General features: G+C 36.5%; 1 protein-coding gene across 5 annotated transcripts in view; it reads right to left on the bottom strand.

Annotated features, from left to right (window-relative positions):
• The window catches only part of SMOC2 (SPARC related modular calcium binding 2), a 139,010-nt gene that overhangs the window by 66,433 nt on the left and 44,884 nt on the right, over nucleotides 1-27,693 (bottom strand). For 4 of the 5 annotated variants that reach the window (XM_027634075.1, XM_027634077.1, XM_027634079.1 and 1 more), the window contains 5 exons: nucleotides 16,487-16,593; nucleotides 15,320-15,419; nucleotides 7,850-7,897; nucleotides 3,778-3,861; nucleotides 2,917-2,991 (listed from right to left, as the gene is read on the bottom strand). In XM_027634075.1, coding sequence (XP_027489876.1) covers nucleotides 2,917-2,991; nucleotides 3,778-3,861; nucleotides 7,850-7,897; nucleotides 15,320-15,419; nucleotides 16,487-16,593 — 414 coding nt within the window. The remainder of the gene's footprint in view (nucleotides 1-2,916; nucleotides 2,992-3,777; nucleotides 3,862-7,849; nucleotides 7,898-15,319; nucleotides 15,420-16,486; nucleotides 16,594-27,693) is intronic. The other variant, XM_027634080.1, reaches the window with a different exon arrangement.

Below are 27,693 nucleotides of genomic sequence, written 5' to 3'. Positions count from 1 at the left end.
GAGCAAAAATGGAGATAAACCACTCTAAATAGAGTTATTGTACCATGACCCAAAGTTGATGGGGTTTTTACCAGGAGTGACATTTTGTCCTCAAAAACTAATAGATTAAATACCACTCCACAAGTGCCTTTAGTGAGCAGCAAAGGTTTATTTCTCTGAGCCAACAAAAAGAATACACACTAGGAAGTCATTATAAAAATGGATATATAATACACTAATTCCTTGACTTGCATATATAAGTCTTGCAAATGCCATTACTCCATGTTAAATTAATTTAGGTTGATTTAATCAAATGAATGCACTGGATAACTAATATAAATTAGAATTTCCTGAGCCATTACTTTCTGTTTTTGAAAGCCTGAAAGCTTACACTGATTTTACTGGCTACTTGTAACTGGCAGGTCATTTGTAGTGTAGCAAAAGCAAACCGCTTCAGGATGGGTACAATAAATTTAATGTATTCATCTGTGATATTTAGCTCACAAAAAACTTTCTCAGGTCAAGAGAAGTTTCTTTGTGACCATGGTATATTGATCATGACATACTAGATCATATATTCAGGTAAAAACTAGAGAAAAAAAAAAGCAATACAGACTAAAAGAGACAGTTTTTAAGTAGGATATTTGTAGTCTGTTCGAAATTGTTAGGGTTTGCTTTTTTAGTTAAAGTTATGTTCTATAGGCAGGGCTAGGTGATAGTGTTAGTTGCAGCTCAAGAATTTCTTTGAAAGCACTTGGGATACTACAAAACAACAAAACAAAATTTAGCCTATTATAACTAAATTTGGCTTCATTTTTTTGTCTTATAAACACAGTTCCTATGCAGAGAAATTCTGCTCATTTTACTCAGACAAATACTTTTCAATAAGCTTTCTGGTGTTTGTATGACCAAGCCTGAATCAGAGTTTGCTAAGCAAACTGAATAAAGAAGACATCTATATTTATCCTTTATATCGAAGCTTGGAAGTGGGAAGGTAGTTAGTTTACAATCCACTGGATTCAGTGACAAAGTCTTTCCTGTTATGTACACATAACAGTTCGGAGTTCATTCCCTGTGGATGTTCCCAAAACCCTTGGCACAACTCTGAGAGGTAATAAAGGAAAAATCTTGGTTTTTTGAAGACCTTAAAAACATGTTTACTGAATATCAGTGCTGTCCAGCCAGCAAAACCTACTAGTAAATATACAGTCACTGACACACATTATACCTGGGAGTCTGGAAGAGAGATACTGTCTACCACAACTGTTGAAAACAACGTTTTTAGCACCTAGATTGATGGTGTCATTTTACACATACAAGAGAAGATACAGCAGAGAGTGCAGTAGTCCCTTCTGGTACATCAGGTACACCTACAAATTACAGCAAGTTTGGCTACATAGTGTCTCGATTTACTTCTGCTAATCTAGGTATGGCACTACAGTTGTGAGCAAGTCCTGTTAGCAAGTCCAACACCATGCTTTTGATGCTAATGCACCATGGGCTAGCAGTCATAAGACAGATAAACTATGCTTCTGGTTTGTCTTCTTTTGTGAATATGTCTTTAGATGGACTGGAGGTAACAAATTCCCAGAAATAAACCCATCTTTTATTTTGTGTGTGTGCGTGTGTGTGTGTTTTGAAGATTTGGCTTCCAGCAGCTGCAGTGCAAACTCAAGAAGCCTTGCTTTAGATCAAGTCTCTAGTACTGTAAAAATTAAACACTCCTAAAAGTGACTAATTTCTATGCATGAATTTTACACAACAGAAATCCCAAAAGAATTCTGTTCTTGCTTACTCTGGCTAAAGAAATGACAGAATAAATCTCCAGCATGAAAAGTATTTGCTTCAAACTGTTGTCTACACTGTGTTTAAGTACCTTCTTTTAAGTATCTTCTGAAGAATCAAAGAGAGGATCAAGTATTAATAATTATTGCTCTCATGTTAAAAATAGTGTTTATAAAGGAATCTGTAAACGTCTTAGTAAGGATATGCCTTGCTTTCTTTCTTATGATGACTGTTTGTCTTTTCTTAAATCCTTTCAGGCCTCAATTCAGTAAAATACTTAAGCACAGTACTTAGTGTAAAGTATAACTTCAATTTCTACTGGATTTCAAGCATGGTTTTGAGTGATTTATTGAATATTAGCCTGCATCATTAATGTTTCTTTTCAAATTCAATATTTTTCCAGAGAAAAAGAAACGAGGAAGATTCTCTAAAGTTTATCCCACTGAAAGGAAGAAACAGTGATGAAGGCATCAAAATTTATAATCCACCAAAGTACTGAATGTATCTGAATATTATAGAGACTTCAATCTTAGGATGTTCACCTGACTTTCCTAGTCCAGGTCTACAAAGCTCAATTATGAAGAGTGGTGAAAATAAGTAAAACCAGAATTCAACAATTATTTTTAAAAAGCAACATCAGTAATTCACTCTAAGCTGGTGATCCATCTGTAAATAACAGGTGGCTGATGTAGGAAAAAGCTGATAACACTGCCTTTCCAAATCCTGTTTGCTGGCAACCGGTTTCTGATGGAGTTTGCTTTTTTCCAGTTTGCCTCCTAAGATTTACCGCCAAACAAATGTAACCCACACTGTCATTTTACAAACACCTTCTTACTACACATCACCCAAAAAAAAGGAGATAACAAAGAGGCAGGGAACTAAAGAGGATGCAAAAATTAAATGTCAAACCCACTAACAGGTGCAAATAGATGTAAGCCAGAGACTTTAGTGGACTAGTATCATTTTAGGCAAATAAAGTCTGGACAAAAACACTCCTCTCTAAAAAGAAGTTATAATGCTTACTAAGTCATCATCATGCAAATCATTAAGTCACTATCCTACAATGAGAGTGGAAGCATAATTGTTATTAAAATGGCTTCATGTACGTCTTCACAGGAGCTTTACAAAGTAAGGGTAACATAAGTTTCTTACCTGAGCTTTTATTGGTTTTGTTTTGTCTACTCTTTACTTGTTCAGTCCACAGTGTAGGATAACGAGAAGCTATATCTAGAAAAAAAAGGCAATAGAAAATAACTTATAAATGTTAACATTTTTTAAAGGTTACTAGCAACTGAATAAGTGGCTAGTTTTATAGACACATAGGTCTAAAAGAAAAGGTACACTGGTTTGTATTAGGACAGTCAAAACTTTTATACATACAAAGGCATGAATAGTCCCTTCCTTATCCTATTTGTACAAAAGGTTGAAAAAAAACCACTTTTAGACTAAAATTATGTTAATTAGAATAAAAATCTCCGAGTGTAGACCCAAAATATATAATAAATTCAGATTCTGCAAGATTTTCAGAGCGTGGTAAGGCAGCCATAACATAAAACTATTATTGCATTTAGGCCTTGAGCTTTACATTTACTGAGCACCAAAATTCTGAATAGGCAAGTAAGCCTGACAAAACATCAACCTTAACAGTAATACTACTAGGCAATATGTTGAGAGTAGAATTTACCCTTTAATTTCTTTATTTGAACATACAATTTTAACCTGCACTTTGGCTCAAGTTTAAAACCTCTATCTGCCCTCAGTAGTGACAACTAAATTTGCTGATGCTGGTCTCCACAGCAAAAGTGTCATCTCAAATCAATCTCACAGAATTCACTGCTTGTAAGTAAAGATTCTATTGTGCTTGTTGTCTTTGCTGTTCCTGAAAAAGGTACAGATGCTTGCAATTTCTTGCAACAACCCCAGCAATTGTAAATACTCTTAAGGTAGCATTCGATGTTGTGGAATATGGTCCCTAATTACATAGTTTAGTACCACACTGTTAAGTTTGCTCACCTTCTTCATCACCTTGAGGCTGAGTCTCCAGTGCAGGAGCTGAGGCATCATCTGAATTCAGAATGGAAAAGATTTGCAAGGAGACTACAATTATGAGAGTAAGCTAAATAAGTGTACATACATGATTGAAAATAATGATTTGCACATAGCCCCGGCCAATAAATAAACAATAATTTAAACATTTTTTATAGGCACTACACAGCATAGATTTATTACATATATAGACTACATTTTACAAATGGATGGGTTTTTAGGTTGTGGTTGATGAATTTATTGCAGGGTCTTTCATGATGCATGATGTGATCAAGTTGCTCTCTGGACTGTAATTCTTCATTTCTAATACTGCACATTGATACTTATAGATTTTAGTAATAAATCACCATTTATAAAGAAGTAATTAGATAAATGTATAGAAGAAGTAAAACCTGTGAAAGCAAAAACAGTCTGGGGAGAATGAGTGGCTGCAGACCACTGGATGCCTTAAAATAAAAGGGCTTTTTAGCACAGAAGGATCTATTTTAAGAGTCAAGCAGATTCTATAAGCAGGATTCGCAGATTTTATAAGTAAGGTTCACAGATTATATAACCAGACTATTGTTTGCAAAACCGTTATCCTCTGGTCATCCTTCTCCATCCATCCACTACCAACAATTACTGCAAGAAAAGAGGGAGGAAAAAATTACAAAAATGACAAGAAGATGTGAGAAATCTTAAGGTCAGTAAAACACAGTGGACATAGTGCTGGAAAAAAAAAATCAACAAAAAATTATTTAAATTAACATTTGCTAGGAAGAACAGTACCAAGATCCATCTTTACCTTATTATGTTATTGCTATTTAAAATTATTGACAATATTGGGTCAATATGACTCAGGAGCCCATGCTAGTAGAGATTTTCCACTCATTACTGTTTCCTGTAGCATGAAGCTAACTCCAAGACTAAGGTAAACAGCAAATGCAAAGATTTTATTACTATTTCTTGCAAGTTCACAATTGGATCTTGGACCAAAATAGTTAGGAGGTTGTTTTCCTGACATTTTCATAGAAGGTAGAATCAAAGGCAACTGAGAAGCTTCTTCTGCCATATAGCCTTAACAGGGTAAAAGAGAGCAGCAGTTTTAAGGCTAACACACTATCTCTTTCCATTTCTTCTTGCTACTGCCATTCAAAAGAGCCTACTGTTCTCTTTGTTGTCTGCATTTCTGTTCTCTTAAATCTGTGTTGTCCTTATGCAAATCATTCAGAGGATTTAGGGGCACTCCGACCTTCACCTCTAGAGGTCACAGCCTACTACACAGCAAATATAGATACCAAGTAAATATTGATAGCAGGTAAAACTGAATTTCCATCCAAGGAATAGTAACCTCCATGTTTCTCACAAAACCAAAGCATCAGCAGCAAGAACTTATTTTCAGTGTAAAATGATTTAACCAAGGCATAAAAACATTTAAGAGTGCTCATTCTTCATGTCCACACAATGGCAGGGTTCTTTGCTCCAATACCATAAAAGACTGACACTTCTCAGTAGTTTTGCTGGCATTTTTGTGGTGTCCTCTGGGTGGTGGAATAAGACCATTGATTAATTTCAGAGAGGCCATCGAGTATCCTAGTGTACTGAAAATCAAGACATATATTTAAATCATCAATCAGTATGTGATTCAGAAAACCCAGAATTCCAAAGGGTAATTTAGGGTAGGCAGATATTACCAAGAGCCAAGCCAGAAACTCAGACCTGCACTTAAGTGACATTTTTCAGATCGCCTTTTGGTACACAATTTCAGTTTGTGACACATTTGGTCTTATGTTATTACCTGAAATTCAGACATAATGTGCAACTTCAACTATTATCAGGCCAATCAAAATTGGCCTCCTGAACTTTGTTCAAGGAGCATTTAAAACAGTTTATCAATTTTTATTTTTTTTTAACTCAACAGATATTTCATGATTTATATGAACCAGAGATCTCACAGACTAATTACATAGGCCTTCCTGGCTTGCACAAGCATACCAATCCATATATGCATATATTCAAACAGAAACCTGATTAAATTCTGTTTGCTGTCGGCGTTCAGTTACCAAGAACATAGTCCTGCAGTCAGCAAAGAATCAGAAAAGAGGGATGTGATCCCAACTCTGACACCTATGCTTTTCAGAGTTTGAATATTTTCCTTGGAGAGAGGAGAGAATTGTGGGGCCAGTGGAGATACTTGAGGAATTAGCTTTTAAGTTTCATTTCTGTTCAGTTTAATGTTTAAATTTACAAACACGCAAAGAAAGCTCCTGAGATCTAATATCTGTAGCTGGAAATTTTCTTTCAGTATTGGAATACCCAGAGAAAGCAAGGTGCACAACTGTAACAGATGTGGCTCACCAGGTCCATATCTATGAGACATCTTGGTGCATGAGACTGTCACGTTAAGTGTATTCCGCCTCTTGAGTAGAGTTCTCCAGACCACACCTTGGAGGTCTGGAGCATGTCTTTGGGAGCAGTGAGAACACTGTGAACCTGCCTAAGTTTGCTGGGCTACAATATGGGCAGGTACTCCCACACAGGCATCCCTGGTTAGTTCACTGGAACATGCAGAGGAAAGATAAGCAGAGAGTTTCATGGTTATTTATACCCTTGCAAGCTGAGCTACAAAATATGTTTTACTACACTGATTGTGAAGCTGAAGCACAGGTAGACAGATGATTCTGGTCTCTACTCTGTGACAGTCTCTAAAGAGTTTGAGATGTTTCTGACAACATGACTTTATTTAAACCATAAGGCAGTGGAAGAAGGGTGGAGAGAGGAAGACAGCAGCATTTGAGAAGCACCAGGGACCACCTGGGAACCCTATCAGAGGCCCCTTGTGCTGCAGGCTTGTGCTGGACAATAAAAACAGGGCATGAGTAAAATGCAGTCGTGTCACTTGAGACACAAACAGATGTGGTGAGAAGGGAGATTTGATAAATTCTGTTCATTTCCTTGTTCTGTGACTGTTCATTCAGGGTTCAGCAACTCAGCTGTCATGGCCACAAACAAAAATAAAGGATTCCAGAGAAGCTTTATATATGGAATAGTTCATTCAGGTCAAAGCTCAAAATGAAAGTTCTGATCTAAAGTAAATAGGTAACCTAAGGGTAGTGGAACTCACAGTGTGTCTGGAAATACATGAAGGAACAATTTTCCAGCATTTTGTAATTATTAGCTTTTAAAGAAGTACTCATTTTTTTAACCTAACAGCACTATAGTTTATTTAAATATTGGATATATTGCAATACTGCAAAAGTTCCTGTAAAAAGATACTTGAATTATGTTTACACTGTACCAAACAGATAGACATTAACATTAGAACAAAAATGAGTAGCTTCTTTAAAATTAATTTATGCAGTGTAACTGACAGAACTATTCAGTATTTAAAATTGTTTCAAGTGTTTGGAGAGTGTAAGCTTTAATTTTGTTTGAAGCATAGACAGTTCTCTCATTTAAATCTACCAGCTATGTTGGATGCACATTAGATTTTGTCCTTCCAACAAGATATACACCATGGTCTGTATCTAACAACAACAATTATCTGGTCATAAAGACAAGACATCAGATGAATTAATCGCAATATAGAACAAAGTGCTGGGTCCAAGATGACTCAAGCACCAATTGATATGGAAATACACTGAGGACTCCGTTTCCCAAGATTTTGATACTGCAGAATGATATCTTTATCAAACAGACAGAATAATCTCTCCTCCAGAACAAGAAAACAGTATGGGAAAATATTTCAGAGTATAGCTATGGGAAGGAAAGTTACCTTCCAAACAGTACAGAAGTGAAAATTCCATAGGACTGAAACTAGAAAAATATAGTGTCTATGTATATATATAAATACATGCACACATATATATGTTTATACTCATAAGTTTACTAAATTTCTACAATGCAAAAGTAAAATTAATAACATGTATGCATATATATATTATATATGCAGCTATAATACATCCCAAATATGTATTGATAATTTAGATCTATGTAAAATCACAGGAGTTTACCCAAAAGCTATTTTAGTTTTTGTTTAACAGCCAACTAAGATATTTACCTGTTTTGCCTGCACCTTCTCGTTGTGGCAGCTTCTCACTCACTGAACCTGCAATTGGAAAAGGGAATTAGTCGAAAAATATTACTTTTTCTTTTAATATGTTATTTAAGAAACACAGTTCAGTTCTAATGATTCATTTTTGTATATTATAATCAATAAATATTAGCAAACTCTTCCCTTGCGCACCAGAGGTTTTAGCTTTGCCTGACTTCTACATTTGTGTACGATCCGTACCCTGCCAGACTCTACTTCCTGGCCACCACAGGACTTGAGAAAGAGATAACGTTAAACACTACACAGACAAGTGCAGAACATGCTCACATGCTGCAGAGTCACCATGTCCCTTCCCCACTGCCCCAGCAAGGGCAGGTTCTGTAGTAAGAAGCATCACCCCAGAACCACCCCCTCACGCTCCCTCAAAGTCTTGATCACACACCTCAGCTGCTCTGAGGGGCTTCTTCAGCCTCTAGCCCAGTCCTGGCTCAGATTAAAAACTGCCCCTTTCCGCCTTAAACAACTCAAACAAAGCCTTGTGGAAATCCTATGCTGATGTGGGTAAGTACGTGTGTTTGCTGGGGCGGCACAAACACAGCATCTTAGTCTGAGTTTGAACCTGAACTGTTTTCAGACACATCCCCAGAGCTGTGGCCCTTAGGAAAAGAGACAGCAGATGTGAGAAGGAAGTCCAGAAGATTAGAAGAGATGGGTTTTAACAGCCTATTCTACCAGCCTGGACTCCAACCAGTCTTGTTTTCAGGTCATCAAAAAATGGAGAATCTACTAGTTTTCTTAGTAGCTTTTTTCAGGAGGCTTTAGGTTTTAAAACGGAAATACTTCCTTATTTCTGGGTTATGTGTCATTATTACACCTGTTTTTATGATTCTAACTCCTAGACACTTTTTAACAATTTATTTGTCTCTGTTACATTAAAAATCACTTTTAAAAGTGGTATTTTTCTCTCTGAAGAGCCCATGTGGAGTAATCAAATTTAAAAAGCGTGAAGTCTATAAATTCTTAACACATAATCTCTTCTTACATACACCTGCTTTAATGAAACAATAAAAAACCCCAACACACATCTAGTACATGCTTGTATGTGAAATAATTTAGTTGCCCTAATTTTCCTAATTTATTCCCTTTGAAATAATTATGTTCACTGTGTTTAAAACAAAGTAAAAAAAATCTCAAACCTTGTAGCACAATAAATCTGTTTTAAAAGGACAATTTAAATAAGAGAACCCACTAAATCACAGGCTTTGCCTACCATGCTGAACCAACGGTTACTTCAGCAGGAAATTTAGACAAAGAATCTGCCAGAGGGTAGATGCCTAAAGTCACAAACCTGTTCTGATGATTTTAAAGCCTCTATAAAAGAATATTGGCAATGCAGCCAAGCTGGTATTACCTTCTGAAGGATTCACCATATCAAAAATATTCTTTTTTAGACATGTTTCCTTTTGTGTCAATAGTGTATTTGTATTATATTACCTTTGGGTCACCAGAAATTCAATATACTTAGGGATGCATCAGTATCAAGTCAGGTAGGAAAAATAAAATTGTTGTCTTGTAGGAATTATATCCAAAGGTGTTTGGGATAGTTTGCTCAGAAGAGATTGTAATACTAATCCATATTATTTACTCTGAAGAAGAGGCAGATTTTTCCATTTATGCTGAAGCCAGTAGATCTGAGTTTTTTGGTGCTTGGCTTGCATTTGATAAAAGGCTCAGCTTGAATTCAAATAAGATGTTCCAGTTTTCGGAAGTACTACATACAAAATTACAGGTTTTTCTAATTGCACTAAATACCAGTGATCCAATCTTTCCTCAAATTTCATCCAGCGACAATTAACTCTGTAGTATCTGAATTTCATTTTGATTCACAGGCTTATAATTATAATTTTCTTGTAAATCCAGAGATTTTAGGCCTGATTCTCACCCACACTAAAGCATTTAAACTACTTTTTAGTTTGTTGACTAGAAATGAGGTCTCAGCAGGGGGGAATATGTGTGATGAATGCCACTAATAGCCCCCTGCACAAAAAACAGCATGTTAAGTAAAGCCCCAGTTTGGCACCAGCGTTGTCTTTCTATGTACATTCAGCACTACTAGTGTAAGTTGAACTCTAAATTCAGTTCATGCCTAAGTAATTTAACATATTGGTGAAACATACATAATATTCCACATCTTAAACCAAAAGGAGAAAAATCTTTCCAGATACATTCAGGTTTCTCCCTCTTTATGTGAAATGGTGAGAATGACTATGCAATATTCATGTACAGCCAGGGAGAATTAAGTTCTTTTTTCTGGGCTCTCATTTTTTACCCTAAATTTTCATGGAAAATTAATAACTGGGGAAGAGAGTGGCATTTACAAAGACTAACTTTATCATAGTGAATCTCATTTCATTAAAAAATTAGACTAAAGCTAAGCAAATTAGGTTTACTGGGCTAACATTTTTTAACAGTCTTAGGAATTTAACAAAAATATTCACAGAATTTCCTACAAAGGAAAACATGTGCCCTTCACATAGTTTCACCTGAAATTTTCAATTTATGCAGCATAAACAGTTCTTGTTGTCTCCAAAATCAAGGTAAGGAGGAGCTATTGCATTTTTATCTTTTTTTTAACCATTTTCTGAATATATTTATGGCAGAAATACTTCTAGCTTCAGTGGTGATAGGAAGTTGCATTTGCAAGTTTTTAGGAAATTATATCTTCAATACTCTTGATAAATCCTCACATTTGCTGCAAGGCAAGAAACAAAGGCAATTTCTAACTTATCTAAAAGTTTGGCTATGCAATTGGCTTCCAAGTTTTCAGTACATTGTAAGCAACCAAATCACCACATAAATAAATATGCTATGGAATGGGAGAGGGCAAGGAGAGGTATTAGATTCAGCAGTATTACTTTAATGAAGAATTTAGTACCATTCTAGCTTGTAATTTGCTTAGCCATCTATCCATTTATGACCATGATTAATTTAATTTCCTTTTTAAAAAGAAGATATATTCATGCCTTAGTTTATTGCAAACCTCACAGTTCCACCTAGTTTTGCTCTAACAGCTTCTGAGGCACAACTCCCTTCCAGGGAACATGATATGAGTTTTGTGGTTTGTGATTTTAGCATATCTATTTTCAGTTGTTCTGAGCATACAAGACTGGGCTTTAAAAGAGAAGGTGAAAGTCTATTATTCTCTAGTTTAGATAATGATTTCTGATCTCCTACCAAGGAATATTTGATATGTAATAATTGAATGAAGATATCAAGATAAGTAAACTTCCCAAGCTATCCTTTATCTCACCTATAGGTGTATCTGAATGTGAATGTGTATGTATAGACAAAGTACTGTGTACGGGGAAAGAATGATCCAAGGATGGATATTTTTCTCCAGTTGACAAAAACAATATAATGTATATTTTAAAAGTTCATTCCCTTCCCAAATATATTTGTTTTCATCACATTATCTGATCATAAAACTATACAGGCTGGAAGAGTTCTGAATTTCTAAAGGGAAATTCAGGCCATAAAACATGATTATGTCATAATCAAAAGGCAGCAAAACTTCTTTACAGGGAAATAAACGTCTCAATACCTCTGCAATCTCACTGGCAGAAGCTCAAAATAGTTAATAAGGCATAAAACCCCAACAATAGGCAAACACTGTATTTTCCAATGATAATTTAACACCTGCTTCTCAACTTCTGCCCCATTTCCCAGGACTCAGTGACTATGGAATTTCTGTAGTTCCCTGAAGTGCTGATAACAGAGATGGAGAGCTGTAAAAATGTCTTTTTTTATGTCTGGTGTTCTTTAGTGAAAGTACTAGGGGACATTCATCATTTTTAAGGAGCTTTCTTTTAAATGCTGTCATGGGAATGTGTTTGATTTACTCTCCTTCTCCCCATTGCTCCTGCAATAGTGAAGATTATTTCCATGGAGCAGAATGGCATTCTGGGATTTATCATGTGCGTCTTAGCAGTACCAAGTGTTGGTGTGGGAAAAACTGGAAAGTATGGAAGAAGAGCCTCTTTCAGGTAAAGATGTAATTAAAGCAAAGGTTCACATAAAACAGTTGAAGAGTCCTGTATTTTTCAATGCTGCTTACGACTTTCATCCTTCCACATATTTTTCTCTAGCAGAAAAGACAGCTTAAATAAGAGCAACCAAAACAAACCAATGAGCAAAAAATGGCTCGTACAGCTATTGTTGATGCACAAAAAATATACGATACTTTTCAGACTTGAGCAAACTTTAGGAACCATCACATTATGCAGCTAACCAATATTAGCAGTTAGAGAAATGTAGAGACTGTTCCACATATCTGGTATCACACTATAAATGTGAAGCATGGATAAGAGATGGAACTAGTAAACCAAAGTCTTAACTGCCCAACCTAAATTCTGCTGCGTATTTCCTCTATTAAAATCCAAACTCTTACAGGCTGCCATGATCTTCTTTCTTATTTCTGGGTATTCACCAAAGTCAAAGGTAGTTCCACTGAGAGAAAACGAAAGGCAAAAATTATCCCATAATTTAGGAATAGCACAGTTGATTGGATGTATATTTGAACCTTATCTGAAGTTACTGAAGAACTAACACAGAACCGAAAATTAACTCAACATTTTCATTAAAACAAGGAATTTTCCCACATTCCATGGTAGCACATTACCAATGAGAAGATAATTACAAACACCTCTTGAATGTCTATACACATTCTCCTCTTAAGGGTAGAGGTGGCAAAAGTGATCCTGGGAGAAAAAGGTATGGTGCATGTAAATTGAAATATTTGCATAAAAGTTTTTAAAATAACTATAGCAACAAGCCTACAGAATACATGGAAGCATGTGAAAATGCAGAAACATGCTGGTGTCAGGATGCCACCATTGCAGGAGGTCTGCCTGCAACATCAAAAATAGCTAGGTAATTTCTTCATTGAGGCTAGAAATGATGCAGTGTGTTGGACTGACTAGGGACAACAGTATTAGAAGAAATGGCATTCCTAAAATACTAGTTAAAACAGGAGTACATCTACTTAACTTCAGTTGAACCACTGAAGTTTTGATCGTAATTCCTGTGCGTAGTCGTACTAAATACAGGAACGGGAATCAGTGGTGATCTGGAAAACATCAACATTCTTCGGGAAAAAAAACCTGAAAATTCCTTATCCTAAACAGATGGCAATTTTGAATATATAGAGGGAAATGGGAGAAGGGTGCAATTGTGTATCAGAACTTTCATTCTGCAATATAAGAACAAAGTTTTGCCTTATTATACCATAATAAGGTTCTTTCTGAGAAAATCTGTAGCTGTCTTTTCTGTTGAATGAGAAGGTTTTTCCAGATCTATCAAAACTGATTTCTTAGCCAATACCACTGCAAAATCCCCTAGCATTTCAAGTCTTACTTCCAAACTCTGCTGTAGCTGGACTTCTTTCCTGAGGGACAAAGGAGAAGTAGTGAACAGTAAAACACTGATACAAGAAGGGGAGGAAATGTGCAGAGGTAATCCCACAGGGTGTCATAACAACTGAAAAATTACCCACAGTCTTCCATGGAGCAAAATCAGACTCTGCATACTCACCTGGGCCCTGAAGTAGTTTATTTATCTCTGAGCTACTAAATTCAGTTTGAGTGCTACTATGACCTTCACCTTAGCATTTCTGTAAAATGTAGAGATAGAATAATTCTCATATTAATCTATTAATTAGATTGGAACTACACTGCAGCTTCTCCTCAATAATATCAGGTAAAAATAGAAAAAGTGAAAGTATAGTAACACGACAACATTTTGAGCCAAAAATAGCGGCATGTGTTATGAAACATCTGAAAAACAAGTATTTATTGAACTTTCAGCATCAGCATAGACCTTTTTTCACTGATGTCAGTGAAAGGACAGGAAGGAAGGAAGCTACAAATGGATTCTGCAGAGAAAGTACTGAAGGCCTGCTTTCAGAAAGCCCTGGCTATGGGCATGTAAAAGCACCTCTACTCAAAATTACATTGAAGCACAAAAGCATTACTCTAGCTATAGAATCAAAGATTTATAGAATAGTTTGGAAGAGACTTTAAAGCTTATTTCTTTCCAGCCTCCCTGCCATGGGCAGGGATGCCTTCCATTACAGCAGGTTTCTTGGAGCCCCATCCAACCTGGTCTTGAACATTTCCAGGACTGGGGCACCCACAACTAAAGAAGACATATCCATGTGTCTTCTGAAGATGCAAACCAGTCATAAGCAATAATTACACTAAAATGAATGTGCATTTACCTCTGTTTTAAGGTTTCTGAATATTTTATATTATTTTTCACAACGGACTTTTTGTGACAAATTTGACTTTTTGTGGACAAAATTCCACAGTGACTTTTCAGACTGGATCAAAAGGAATATTCTGAAGAGTATTCTTTCAGGCAAAATGCATGGAAGATTCAGTAAGTCATTTAAACAAGAAAGACCTTAAAAGTGAAATTAACATTTTATAAACTTTATTGAAACTTTCTCAATGGTCTCTACCTTCCTCCATCTATTTATTAAAAACCTCAATGAATGATTGAAGTAGATCAGGCCAAATGAATTCCCTCAAAGGCCCTAATCCACTCTCTTTTTCACTGTCATTCTCATTACAGGATTGACTTTTTAAAGCTATTTCTCTGGCCTTCTGACAGAGAATGGTGCTGCAGCACAAACAGTAATGCAATAGATAGAGAGCAAATATTTGTAGAGCTATTTTTGTTCAATTCTGTCAATCTCAAGAGAGGTCAACAGCAATTCTGGCAACTGTTCATACTCTTGGGATTTATATTTATTTTCAATTTTAATGAAATAGGGTCAGAAACAAATCCCTAAAAGACTGAACCTGTCTGCCCTGAGGAAAGACAAAAGGCAGCATGCAAGGTAGTGCTTTCATTATGCATTCATAAGACTGATTTCATTATGTTCTTAATGCTTTTTTTCTTATTGTCCTAATTTCTCCTCTGGATTTGGTCATTTATGGAACCTGTTGTAGGAGTTCTTTCACTGGGCTGTGCTACAAACACATATTCCCACTCTGTATTTTTTGTTGGCACGGGTTTTTTTTCCTGTACTCTAAATATCTGAAAAAGGCAAATTCCTCTGAAATTTTTTTGCAATGAGTTTATGTGCAAGAGAGTTTCAACGTAAAGTACTGTATCCATAAGTCAGTTGCATGATTTCATATATGGACACATAAATATGGTACAAATCATAGCGAGGTTTAGGGTGACGGTGACCTTAGATTTCATGCAGGTCTACATGAAAAGCCAGACCAACTTTCTCAGAGCCTCATCCAGCTGAATTTTGCCACTAGAGATGGGCCATTCACCAGCACCTGTTTCTGTGCTTAACCACTCTTCCAATGAAGAATTCTTTTCCTTAAGTCTAGTAAGACACTACAGATAAAATCTGCTATTCATGACACACTGTCATATCCTGGCCAGCCAAACAAGATTTACCTGGGCAGCGGGGAGTTTTGTGGGCCACAGCAGTACCACTGATAGGACGACCATTGGCAGTGACACACCAGCAGTATCCAGTGTAACTATGGCACTGAACCTGTCAGAAACAACATGAACCATGTGCAGCTCGTCAGATATCCCACAGCAATCATACATGTGAGTACAAAAGACTAATCCAGCAAACTATACTGACAAAACCTAAAACAGGAAACCAAATTGGACCTAATCTCAGTCCCACCTATGATTTTTTAGCATACAACATATTTCAAGCAAAGTGTGGTAGGTCCTTCAGAATCAAATTGAAGAGAAAACTATTGAAATATGTGGTTGTTTACGCCCTATCTTAAATCAGTGAGGTGCAGGTGTTATAAAGACCTCACAAGGAAGTTTCTCAAGGGACACAAAAACTGTTCCTGAAACAAGCAATCTTGAGGTTTTTTCCACATAAAGAACATATTGTTCCACCCACTGAAGGAGCATGACAGAGTGCTTCTGCCAGCATTATTCATGTCTCAAGCTGTCAGAAAGGAAACTCTTGGAATTCCACTTAGAAATCAATTGCATTATATTTCCTAAGGGCCAACATCACTTTCCTCACTGTCTTCTGCACAAATCCACAACCGAAATGCAGTACAGAGGTGGCAGAAAGTGATCTTAACTGGAATATGTATCACAGGCTAAGCTTCTAACTGTGTCCCTTCTGAATTCCATGATCTAAGCTAAGTAAATTAGTCTCAGAACATGTGCTTGGAAAGAAATTCAGTTGAGAATAGGGAAGAATCTTGTATGATTCATGCTTTAGCACTAAGACATGGACTCTGATCGCAAGATTTCTGGTTCAAATCAGGAACAGATCAGAAATTCCAAGTATTTTCCCATCTAACGTGTATTCAGGGGGCTGCAAGAATGACTCAGTTGCCTCATCCTAGAAGAACAGGGAAGGTATTACACAAACAATAGTAATGTTTGGCTCTTTTGCTGGCCAACTCTGAAAAAAAGAACAAGGACTCTGCACAAAACATGGATTTTCCTTCATTTTTTTTTGATGTCAGTGTTAGCACAAATTACATTTCTCTTCATTGCATTCGTCTCTTCTTTACCCTTTTCAAACATACATGTTCTGACTTTACAGCCATGCAAGATACTAAATGAAAAATTTTCAACCTGACTATATGTGCCATCATCATTGCATTCTGGGATAAACACTTGTTGAAATTCTTTACGAGCTTGTTCCTGGGTATACTTCCTCTCAGCCACACATCTGGAAACATCTAAAGAAAAGAAAAAGACAAGTCAGTTGAATGATGCAATATGAAGAAAAGATGGCTGACCATCTATATTCTGAAAAAGGAAGAGGGCTAAGAGATTCATGTAAAGAGAAACAGAATTTTAATCAGTGAAAATGTACCAACACTTGCATTGTTTTTAGGGAAGAAAACCAGTAAAGGACAATAATTTCTGGACAATAATCCATAACTGGGAAACAAAATGGAAAGATGTCTAGAGATATAACCTTTCGGTTCTAAATGCTGCCAAAGAGCAGAAGCCCAAACAGGGTTTCTCCTCTTAATTTAACACAGCAATAGCTGCCACACTGCACCCATTGCACAATATTCTTTCAGAGTTGATGGCAGCACTGGCTTTCTGGTGCTTCAGGAAAGACAAAGGAGGTAGCAAGAGCATAGTTTCCTTGTATTTCCTACTGAGAATTTACACACTGCTAAAAAATCCACTGTGCAGGCTCGAAGGGTGAAGACCTTTCCCAAATCTTCGTTCGCGAAGACTGGCCATACTACAGTTAGGCAGCAACCTCAGCTATGACTACAGATGACCCTACCAAAGTGGCAAAAAAAAAAAAAATTATACTGTACAGCACAGGGACTTTTTGGGATGGTGATTCAACAATAATTTTGGACATGATTAATTCATAATATGCTAAAATTTGATGTAACAGTTTATGATTTAAACAAGGCTCAAGTCAAGTCTAACACATGGTCCTTTTTGTCCACTGTGTGATTTCTCGCACCATCTCCTTCATTATCTGGTACTGGTGTCCACCCAAGACAAGTTAGCAAACCAGCCAGATTTAATTCAGTGGGGTTTCTATTGTCTAATAAATGATATTGTCTATTACATGTGCTTTATTTCAATTAGGCAGCCAAGGGCTGAAACAGACACATAACATAAGCTTTTGTACCTTTTTCATGTTTAAAGACACTACAAATTTTAGTATGTTGCTGACGCAGAATCAGAACTGCTGATGCAAAATTGCTTGAGCTAAGCAATTTCAGGAAAAATGAGAGTAGTAAGTGAGCTTAAGGTAGTATTAATGATTTCAAGATGTGACTGTAACATCTAAATTAGAGTGATCTCAAACATACAAGCAGAGAAATTTGCTGCTTCTGATCCTTGTTTTGTTTAAAGACTGTTTGACAGAAACTACCCAGTGAATATCTGTGAGACAGGAGTATTGGGGTGATTCGTTAATGCTTATGAAGTTCTTTGAAAGCACAGGGACAGGCTTTCTAGTCTATGCAAGATGCACATTGAAAAGAATCTGAACAGTGAGGCAACAACACTTGACAGGGTTTTGGCATTCCCAGGAGCACACAGCTGAGCCAGCTAAATTCCCATCCCCCAAGCACCCTCTCTGTGCCAGTATGATCCAGACATATATTCACAGAACCAGCACAGAAACTTGTTGGAACAGCAGAGATGTTTTTTACAGGATAAATCTTTCACTGGTCATCTACTAGCTTTTGACAACTCACCTGGTAACATTAACATTAAAAAATCCCTTCAAGTCATAGGCAATGTGGTGTGGAAGTGTAGCATAATGAGGACAGAAACTGGTCCTCAGCATCTACATTCTGAAAACAAAATTGAGGCCCCTTAATTCTTATCTTCATATTTCCCTCCTGGTCTCAGATTCATGTGCATTACGTCTGTACATTACTTTACTCTTCTCACAGGAGCATTAGAGAGTTCATGTTGGTAATACATCCAAAATACAAGTTGTTTCATTTTGAAAAAATGAAAAACTGTATTTCAGTTTCAGCAATCTTAATTGTAAATGCTCTTTCAGGAGGGATGCTCACAGAGATGCAACGATACCTAAAATGATCAGAAAACTTCAAGCATCCAGAAATGTGAGAAAGAAAAATAATGAGGAACTGAATTAACTTGTACTCTGGTACTTTAATAGCTTGTTTCATCAGGGGAAAAGTACAGCAAATGTACTGTGCAGTTCAGGTAAAGTCTGTTAATGTGTTCACTGCCGAAGTTTTTTGGGTAAAAAAAAAGAAACATTTTATGCAAGGTTTGGTGTTGTAAGCCTTCTTCTGAGCATGGTTTGGTTATACAGTACTTAATAACATGTGGTTTTAATGTAGCTAGTATTTTAACTGAAAATAAATCACTCCTTTGTTGGACCTCTGTCCTCGTTTTTCTAGAATGACATGTGGTTTAAATGTCTAAAAGGAAAAGTGATATAAATTCCATCACATAAGGTCTCTGGTACAGTACCAGCAGGGTTGTAAATTATCTCCAACATTTGAATTATCATGAAAACATGCCAAGGAGAAAGAGAAGTTCTCCAAAACTGTCCACAAACTTGTTCCTAAACAGCCCGATGCTCTAAAGGCCTCCTATTCGTGGATGATCTAATATGCTTTAAAATCAACAATTACCAAATTTATTGGAATATAAAATTCACATTTGAAGTCTTACTTTGTATTTTATAACCATGGAAACATTTTAAAGCTGTTGGGCATTACTATACTTCAGTATGCCGAAAAAAAAAAATGAGGAAAATCTCTTATCAAGTTAACCATCTGAAACTGTGTAAAGTCAAAATATTATTTCCAGTTCCATTTTTTATTTTACCAAGATATTACCACAGGAGAATAATTACAGCACAGAAATGAGGCCCAAACCTGAGAGAGGAAACGTAATAGGGTGATTAAGATAAAAAGAAGACATATAAAAACATTGATACTCAAAATATTAATGACCAATTAAATTATTAATTCAGAGGAGCTAAATCCCTTCCAAATAAAATAAATCACTGAAGACAAAAGAAATTATAATATTTTTTATAACAAATTTTTAAGATTACAACATCTGAACATCTGTCTCTGCGTCCTGGTTGCAATATATTCAAAATCTACTGTATAATTACAGACAAATTTTCCAAAGAAAAAGAATTCAAGATGTTTAAGGACTGGACAGTTGTATAAATAAGAGCTGAAAAAGGATGAGAAAATAAATTTGTGACATGCCTGGGAGAAAAGCTGAAACATAAGCTCACATCAAAATATCAGAAAAGAGACAGTTGTAGGGAAATCTTGTAGCTCTTAACACACATAAGTCATGGGCAAGATCCTAATCCATAAGGAAACAAACCTTTCACATGGCCATTGCTTGTGATCATTCAGCAAAGCCAAATCTGGGACTTGTGCAAAGTCTTTTGAGTGCACCCAGATAGCTCTTGTCTACAGGCCCCTCTGTGCACCTTGCAGTAGTCGAACTAATGAAGATGACTCACACGAACCTCAAATTAGTAGGATGAGTCTAGGCTTATATGGTTTGTCAGAATGGGATTTATCTAAATAAATAAATAAACATATATATATACATCTAAGGGGATACCAGGAAACTCTCACACACATGAATTCAACTTCACTCTTTATCTAGAACAGGAATCATTCAGATCAGGAAGGACCCTGATTATTTTAAAATGAAGACTGAGAATGAAAAATGGTAGGATTTACCTGGTACCTCTGTGCTGATTAATCAGCCCACAGATTTTGATTTTTCATCATGGACCTTGAGCAAAGCAGGCTAAACTCTTTTGAGGTGAGCAATGTCCCTCTGGTAAGAACCTGTGAGTAGAGGGAACTCCAAGGCTGCAAGGTGTTGGAAGGTTGACAAGCACTGTGGAATGCTATAAACGTATTTTTTTTTAAATCTGTTTTTGTTTAAATCTTTGGAACTGTCTAGTGGAAAAATAAGGGCCTTGAATCTGTTACTAGAATTCCCACTTTATTTCACTCCCGAGCTAAAGTATTAAATAAGGGAGCTAGTAGGCTTAAGCTGGAATCTGGTCCATGACCTTGTGAAAAGACCATTAAGTTCTAAGACCTGTTAAAAGCTGGTTGAAATGAGGCCTTATTTGCTTATAGTCATACAATGTGAAGAACTAATTTTGAAGATATGTAATGTATGTCCAGCTGTAATTTGGAATTACGGCAACTCAGTGAGACTTTATCCTCTAAACTCCAGGTAAATGGGCTTTTACATCCCAGAACCTTGTGGGGAATGGGGGAGGGGGGGGGAGGGGGGGACAAAAACAAAACCAAACCAAACCAAAACAAAAACCAAAACAAACAAAAAAAAACCCTCTTATGGTATAGAAACTGAGCAAGAATTTTACCCTAAATCAGCTCTCCAGGACGGTATTAGCTATCAGACTGGTTGGTACAAAGCTCAATGCACTGAAACCCAGTATGCTGGTTAATGTGTTGACTGTACCCTCTGTGACTTAGCACTAGGACTGCAAAGGCAGTCAAAGGTTTGATAAGAAAAACACATCTTGGGGTATATAACTGAAGACAAAAATAGTTGTATGGGAGTGGACAGAAATACACAGAGTTGAGGAGAGTACAGAGTTATAGCTGTTTGGGCAGGTCTTTCTGAATTGCCCTGGTGACAATTTTGGCTTCCAGGGGAGACCACTGAAGAGAAAGCACAAATAAAATATAAAGACATCTTAATTTTGTGCTAAGATTCTATATGCAACAGGGAAGACTTTCACCTATGAAATGAAGTGAATGCTGGTACATTACTGCAGAATCTTCCCAAGATAGCACTAAAGTCAATAGGAAATTTTGGAAACAGAATTAACCTCACAAATAGGACCAGATTGACTTGGAACCAATCTCATTTTATTGGTACTATTTCCAACAGTACAGCACCAAAACCACTGAGCTTCGGGGAAAAAACATCCATCAAATTCAACTCTGCTGGTTAATCCTTCAATAATATATCATATAGAGAGAAGTTTATTACTGCAAAGTAGAAGTTTATCTTTAAAACAATGACACCAACTCATCAAAAGCGTAAGCACCATCTCTAAAGTGACATTCGATACTATTGAATTTACAGCAATTTTGGGACTCTACAGGGAGATCTAAGCCAGATTCTCTCTGCGAAAGTAAACAGCTTGCCAAAAGAATAGATAAATCCCCTGCAAGAGTTTCAATTTAGTTCATCTGGTATTTCTTGGTTTGCTATGTATCTCAGTAAGAATAAAAGTACCTTTCTCAGTCTCAATTCATGGAGCAAACTTTGTTTGCTTTCAAAGAGCAAAGTGTATGACATGACCTTGCTATGTATTTATGCATAAAATGCATTCCACAGTTTAGTACTTTATTATAGATTAAATATTCTGTTGAACAGATACGAAATATTTACTACTTTGTAAAAATTACATATAAACTGGTTAACTTATTCATTTCAAGAAAAAGTTCCCTTCACAGCTTTCTACAGGCACTCAGTTCTTACTCTAAAGAGAAAGTTTTTCTAAAGTCACATTGACGTGAACAAGCAGACCATGTATAGACAAACATAATCCAAAACCTCCTCCCTATTTCTCTGTAGGTTTCCCTTGTTGCACCTCGATTATGCCAGAACACCTTTATACACTTACATGTCCTTAAACTTTGAAACATGAAGTGCAACAAGCTGTTTAAAGTTAGCTGTCCACCTGAGGACTTTACAGAATTGTCCTAACAATGAAACAGAATTCATTTCTACTTTTGTGCTTCTTTCCCACTGCTATACCCTTTTGCTAACTTGTAGTGATGTGACATAAATCAAATGGTCTTAATTTGTAGTTAATTTAGCACAAAGAAGTTTAATTCAGAACACAAGACACCATTTGGTTTGTACGGCATACACTACTCACAACATGATAATTTCCCAGGTCAATGTATATTCTGCAGAACTGATCACGTTTAAAAACAAAGCAGATAAATAGTTGTAGCCTCTAGTGATAGATAAATGGTGAAAGTATCAGTTTTAAAGATGCAGAGATATTAGTCTCTTGGGTTGGAAAGGATGTCAGCACAGACATTTAGCCTGACAGAGCCATAAAACAAAGACTTGCTGCTTCGTGACAAGGGTTGGCCAACTCCTTCACTATTTATTTTTATTACTGCTTTCTGGATTTGAACAAAACAGCAAAGCAATCTTAGGCTAAACTCTCCTCTGTTGGCATCTAACAGACCCAAGCAGTGTGAGGTTTCTTTGTTGTTTTCTTTTTTTTTCTTCCCCCCCCCCCCCCCCCCCACACACACATTTTGCAGCCACACAGCAATTTAGATAGCGAAGCTCTAAGATAAAATAAGGAATGCTGTGCTGGATTTCCTCGTGGCACACTATTTCTCTCAGTTTTCTGACAGTCACATTTGGAGAGATACAGTCTGACTAGAACTGAATCAAATGCTTGCAAGAGAAACTAAAGTTACAGCTTTCTGATTTTTTGCGTCCCAAAGGCTACACTAGACTTTCTGAGCAGAGTAGAGCAGAGATTTGTTAATAGATTAGAGAAGTCTAATTAGAGAAGTCTAATATGAGCCAGTTTACTAATTCTTTTACTGAAAGTCTGAGAAGGCTTGCAACTGTTGGTGGTTCCTAATCTTCAGTGCAGTATTGTTTTTTTAGCACTTTCTACTTCACTTCTTTTAAGAAGTTCCTTTTTATGTTATCTGAAACTTAAATGGAAACTTAAATACATGAGCAGAAATGAAAATTTCACAAAACAAAACAAAAAGATTCCTTTCTTACAATTGTAGTAGTGCATATTTGATTCTAACAAGCTACATTTTTTGTGTCTAAGAATGTTCTTATATGCCTTACTTCTGTCCTTACTTCTCATATGTCTTACTTAGCAAATTGTGCTTGGTGAAATATTATCCAGAAAAATTGAGTATTTTAAATTCCACTTGCTTTCAGAGAAACATAAATTTTAACTTTATTCACTGAGTTGTTGGATATTTTGTTTCTCAACAATTTTAGTAGAGTAGCTTGATGTGTATGTAACAGCTTGACACATGACTTAAATGAAGACTCAAAACCAAAATGATGTTGGAGCTGACAAGTGTTTCTCTCACGATTGCCAGCATCACAGTCTGGAAACTTGCAGTCTTCATGCATACTAAACACAGTGTCTACAGTGAGAAAATATGCCTGAAAAAGGAGGAGACAGCTCCTAGATAAAAGCATTTTAAGACAAAAATCTCCCCTATAATCAATTTTCCCCCATATGGTTTATTAAAAAAAAAAAAAAAAAAAAAAGCCAGTACCACTTCTCAATATATTCTCTTTTCAATATTTTTCTTTCCAAAATAATGACAAAAACTGCATGACTTTTTTTTTTTTCTTCATAAACTATGAGAACAAAAAGAAAAGGGAGAGGAGAAAAAGGAGGGGTGAGAAGATACGAAGACATGTTCTGTTTTCAATCTGCAGACTGCGCAAGGTCTCAGTGTGTTCAGGATTAAGTTTTAGAATGACACCTTGGTCCAGTCCAACTGTCATTTCAGCTAGAAAAAGAACCAAACCTACTCATATACATTTTTCTCTCTCCAGACGAAACATCCTGGGAGCATATTCTGCCTCCTAAACACAACCCATAAGGCTGCCTTCCAGGCAGCAAGTGCACTGGCCAAGACAATGTCCCTGCCCACACACTGAGCTAAGGGACATTCTCAAGTACTGCAAGCAAATGCCAAGCTCACACCTGTCTGGCTCACAGGTAAACCTGAGCTGGATGGCAGACTCCATGGGAATACTAGATAAGGTGTGTACTCAGAAGCTATGTCCAGAATTTACAACCCAGTTCTTTAGCTAAAAGGCAACAGTAATGTTTCCCCAAATTATGCTTGGATTCATGAATTATGGGACCAAATTTAATTTGTGAGCTCAAAACAACTACCGCCCAGCAATGCCTCCTTTCTCTTCACAAAGGGAAAATCGTATCAGCATGTTTGTCCAAGGACAGAAAGGTACCCTAATTCAGATAATTTCAATTTGTTTGAGCATGTTCTTAATCCATTCATCAAATCATTGTACCCATAATTCAAATGGGTTAAACTTCTCACTATTTCTGAAGGTCCTACTTTAAAGAAACAAATGCTGAGCATTTTTTTCTTTTAGGAAAACAAATAGTAAAATACCTATTTTATGAGAAATCTCACTCATATTTTGATGTGTTTCAGTTCTTTATGTGAACTGTGAGACTGTAGATAGTACCTTTCATTATGTTTATGATAGCCCATAAAAGTACAGCATTTTTAAACAGTGAGGCTCTCTAACATACTATAAATGAATTAAATTACACATGAGCTATCTGGGGTTTCCAATACAGAAAGGGGATCTACATAGTTATAGAATAACAATGACACTACTCTGTATGATGGCTTTCCTTAGTGTACTCACAAAGCAGTAAGTTACTGTTGGGGCCACCTCCACGAATACTGAATACATACTCTGAGTGTCAGCCAGGCTAAATTCCAAACCCCTCAGAAATTAAATATCACTGCATAAAGCTCCTATATTGTCATTTTCAGTTGAAGCATTCTTTTTCTTTTGTATAGATAATGTAAAATTTTCATAACAATAGAAAATTCCTATAGTGATATAAGCAAATTTTACAGAGTTATTTTGAACAGTTAACGAAGAAAAAGAGGAGAAAAAATCCCAAATCCTTGTACAAATGCACTATGAAAAAGACCAAACTACTTGTTTCAAGTAGTCTTATCTATAGCAATTTGTGACATATTCAGTCTTATTTTGTAAAATAAAGAAGCAGATCTTCACTTAACAATGCCTTTCCCCTGCCTGTTGGGGAAGATTATTTTGGCTGATGTTCTGCCAGTTCCAGTTTCAATACAAGTACAGCCTTTTGGAGTAATCCATACTATGTTCCAAATCATGTAAAATCCCCCCAGCTACTGGCCCTACAGAAGAACATATCGATGGGCAACACTTCCTACTCATAACGACCAAATGCATCATTTGGGGTTTTTTTGTAGACATGACACTTCTGCATGGTTGGTCCTATTTTCAAGACTAAGGAACTTCAAGACGTACTTTTTGTATGCACTAACAAAGAATATCAAAGGATCTATTCTATAGGTTACAAAGCCTTCCCTTTGTGACATTCAGAGCTCTCCAGTCCCATCCTCACCAGCTGTAGTGGTAGGAATAAGGATGAGTGCTCAAGGACTCTTCCCTGAGTTTATATTACTCATAGGAATAAATCCTCCCTGGTATGCATCAGGACAGTCCAGTAAGAGTACCTAGGCTCAGTTCTCAGGCTGAACAAGTCCCTGAAAGAAGGCACCTCTGTGCATGCTGTCTGCTGGTAACAGTCCTTCACCCATCTTTTTACTGAGCCAGACAGATACAGTCCTCAGGAAAGCGCTACCTGGCCAGGTCTCAAAGCGCAACAGTGAGCACTCTACCACCTTACATGTGTGGGTGCTTCTACTGTGTTCTTGCACTGTTTAATTAATTTCTTAGACATAGTGCCTGTGTTTTTATGAGCAGTTTAAAAGCAATCATATTGCTTTTCCACTTCTTGTATGTTTTGTTTCCTTGGCTATGCTGGTCCAGATTTGGACTGTGAAGCATTTGTGTGTGCATGTAGTTGATCCCCATCACAGGTGATATTTTCACAGTCCACCTAACACAAATAGTATTTCTCAGCTGTCAACATACATTTATTTTTTAGATTCATAATCTTGTTGCACAGTAAACGTCTGTGTTGAGCAAGTGGCAAAACTCCAGAACTTCAGAGTTAAGATTTTTTTTGGAAAAGTATCCAAAAATGTGTATATTCATCTACAGTGTACACAGATTATTTGAGACCTTAGAAACTGCAAAAGCAGGCTAGAAATTTTATAAGATTTTAACTTCTTATAGCATTTTCAAGCTTACCAATGGATTCCAGCATTGCCTGGAAGTGGAGTTCAAAAAAAATTACTAAACTAATGTCTTCAGAAAAAAACACTATCAGAACAGTCTATTTTGATGTTTTTTTTGTCAAAGGTGAGTTTTTCAGAACTGAGTGGAAGGTTTCACAGTTCATGCATTTTCAGGTTTGTTTAAACTGTTTTGATCTCTGCTGTAGATATCAGGAACTAAAACAGAAGTGCAAGGGGAAAAATGGTTTAAATGCTACCAGTTTATTGTGATCTTTTAAGATCTAGGATCTTAAAATTGTTTCCTTTGCAATGTTGAAGAATTACCTGGGCTGGGCACTCTTACTGTGAATGAAACTTGAATTAGAGGGGAAAGCAAGCACACATAAAGCAAACTATCCCTTTGTGATTTTGGTGTTTAAGTGATCAAAACCAAACAGATGAGAAAAATGTTGAGAACAGGTGAGAAAGAGGAGAAAGGGTCAATCTAAATTTGGCTTTCTAGGCAAAAAAGAAACAGAGAAAGCACACATCAGTCTGGTGCCTGTTCAAACTTCCTTATGGATATAAAAACAAACCACAGTTCTGTATATATAAACAAGAAATGATGGACTCAAAATTATTCCAAAAGGTTGTCAACATAAACTGTCAAGGTCTTTAGGTTTCTTTTGAATAGACTGAACCAAACAAAGAGTTAGACACCATATTTTCAACTAATTAAAATGGAACCTGGAAATATTTAATTTTCAGAGAAGATTTTTGTGAGCTTAATTATGATTTTTACCTCAAAAGAAGAAAGGAGGAGACAGACACAGATTTAAGACTGCCTTTTCTGAACAATACTGGATGAATATCAGACACAGATTTAAAGTTATGAGACCTATACCAGGAATAATCTCTTTTCTCCCTTCAGAAATTACTCATGCAAATGTGTGTTTCTTTCCCTTTTTCCTGTATCAGCAACCTCGAAATCTCCTTCCAAATCAATGTTTTATTGGGGAGTTAGGGTGGGTGTCTGTTTTTTTAGGGGGAGAGATGAACACTTTCAGCAGAATCTGTTTGCATTCCAACATGGAATGCAAGCAAATTCTGAAACCTTGAAAGTTGTTCTGAAATGAAATCATCACTTTTTGGTTAGCTCTACTAAAACAGCCCTCAGCTTTTTCATCAAGCATCACCTGCAACAACAAATTTCACCACTCAAAAGTAACTGGCTCAAAAGAGGTTTTAATCTGAGGATTTAGCTGTTTCAGAATGTTTGATGAGACTATCAGAAGCAACTCTAGTAATGGTAAAACTGAAACTGCAGCTTGGCCAACAAATCATCTTTCTCTTCTCTAAAACTTGTTTTTACAGCTTGAAATACTTCTGATGATTGCAGCC

The sequence above is a fragment of the Corapipo altera genome, unplaced genomic scaffold (assembly GCF_003945725.1).
Source record: "Corapipo altera isolate COAL_440 unplaced genomic scaffold, ASM394572v1 2b, whole genome shotgun sequence".
Classification (NCBI taxonomy): Eukaryota; Metazoa; Chordata; class Aves; order Passeriformes; family Pipridae; genus Corapipo; species Corapipo altera.
This window is presented reverse-complemented; position numbering and strand designations above follow the sequence as displayed.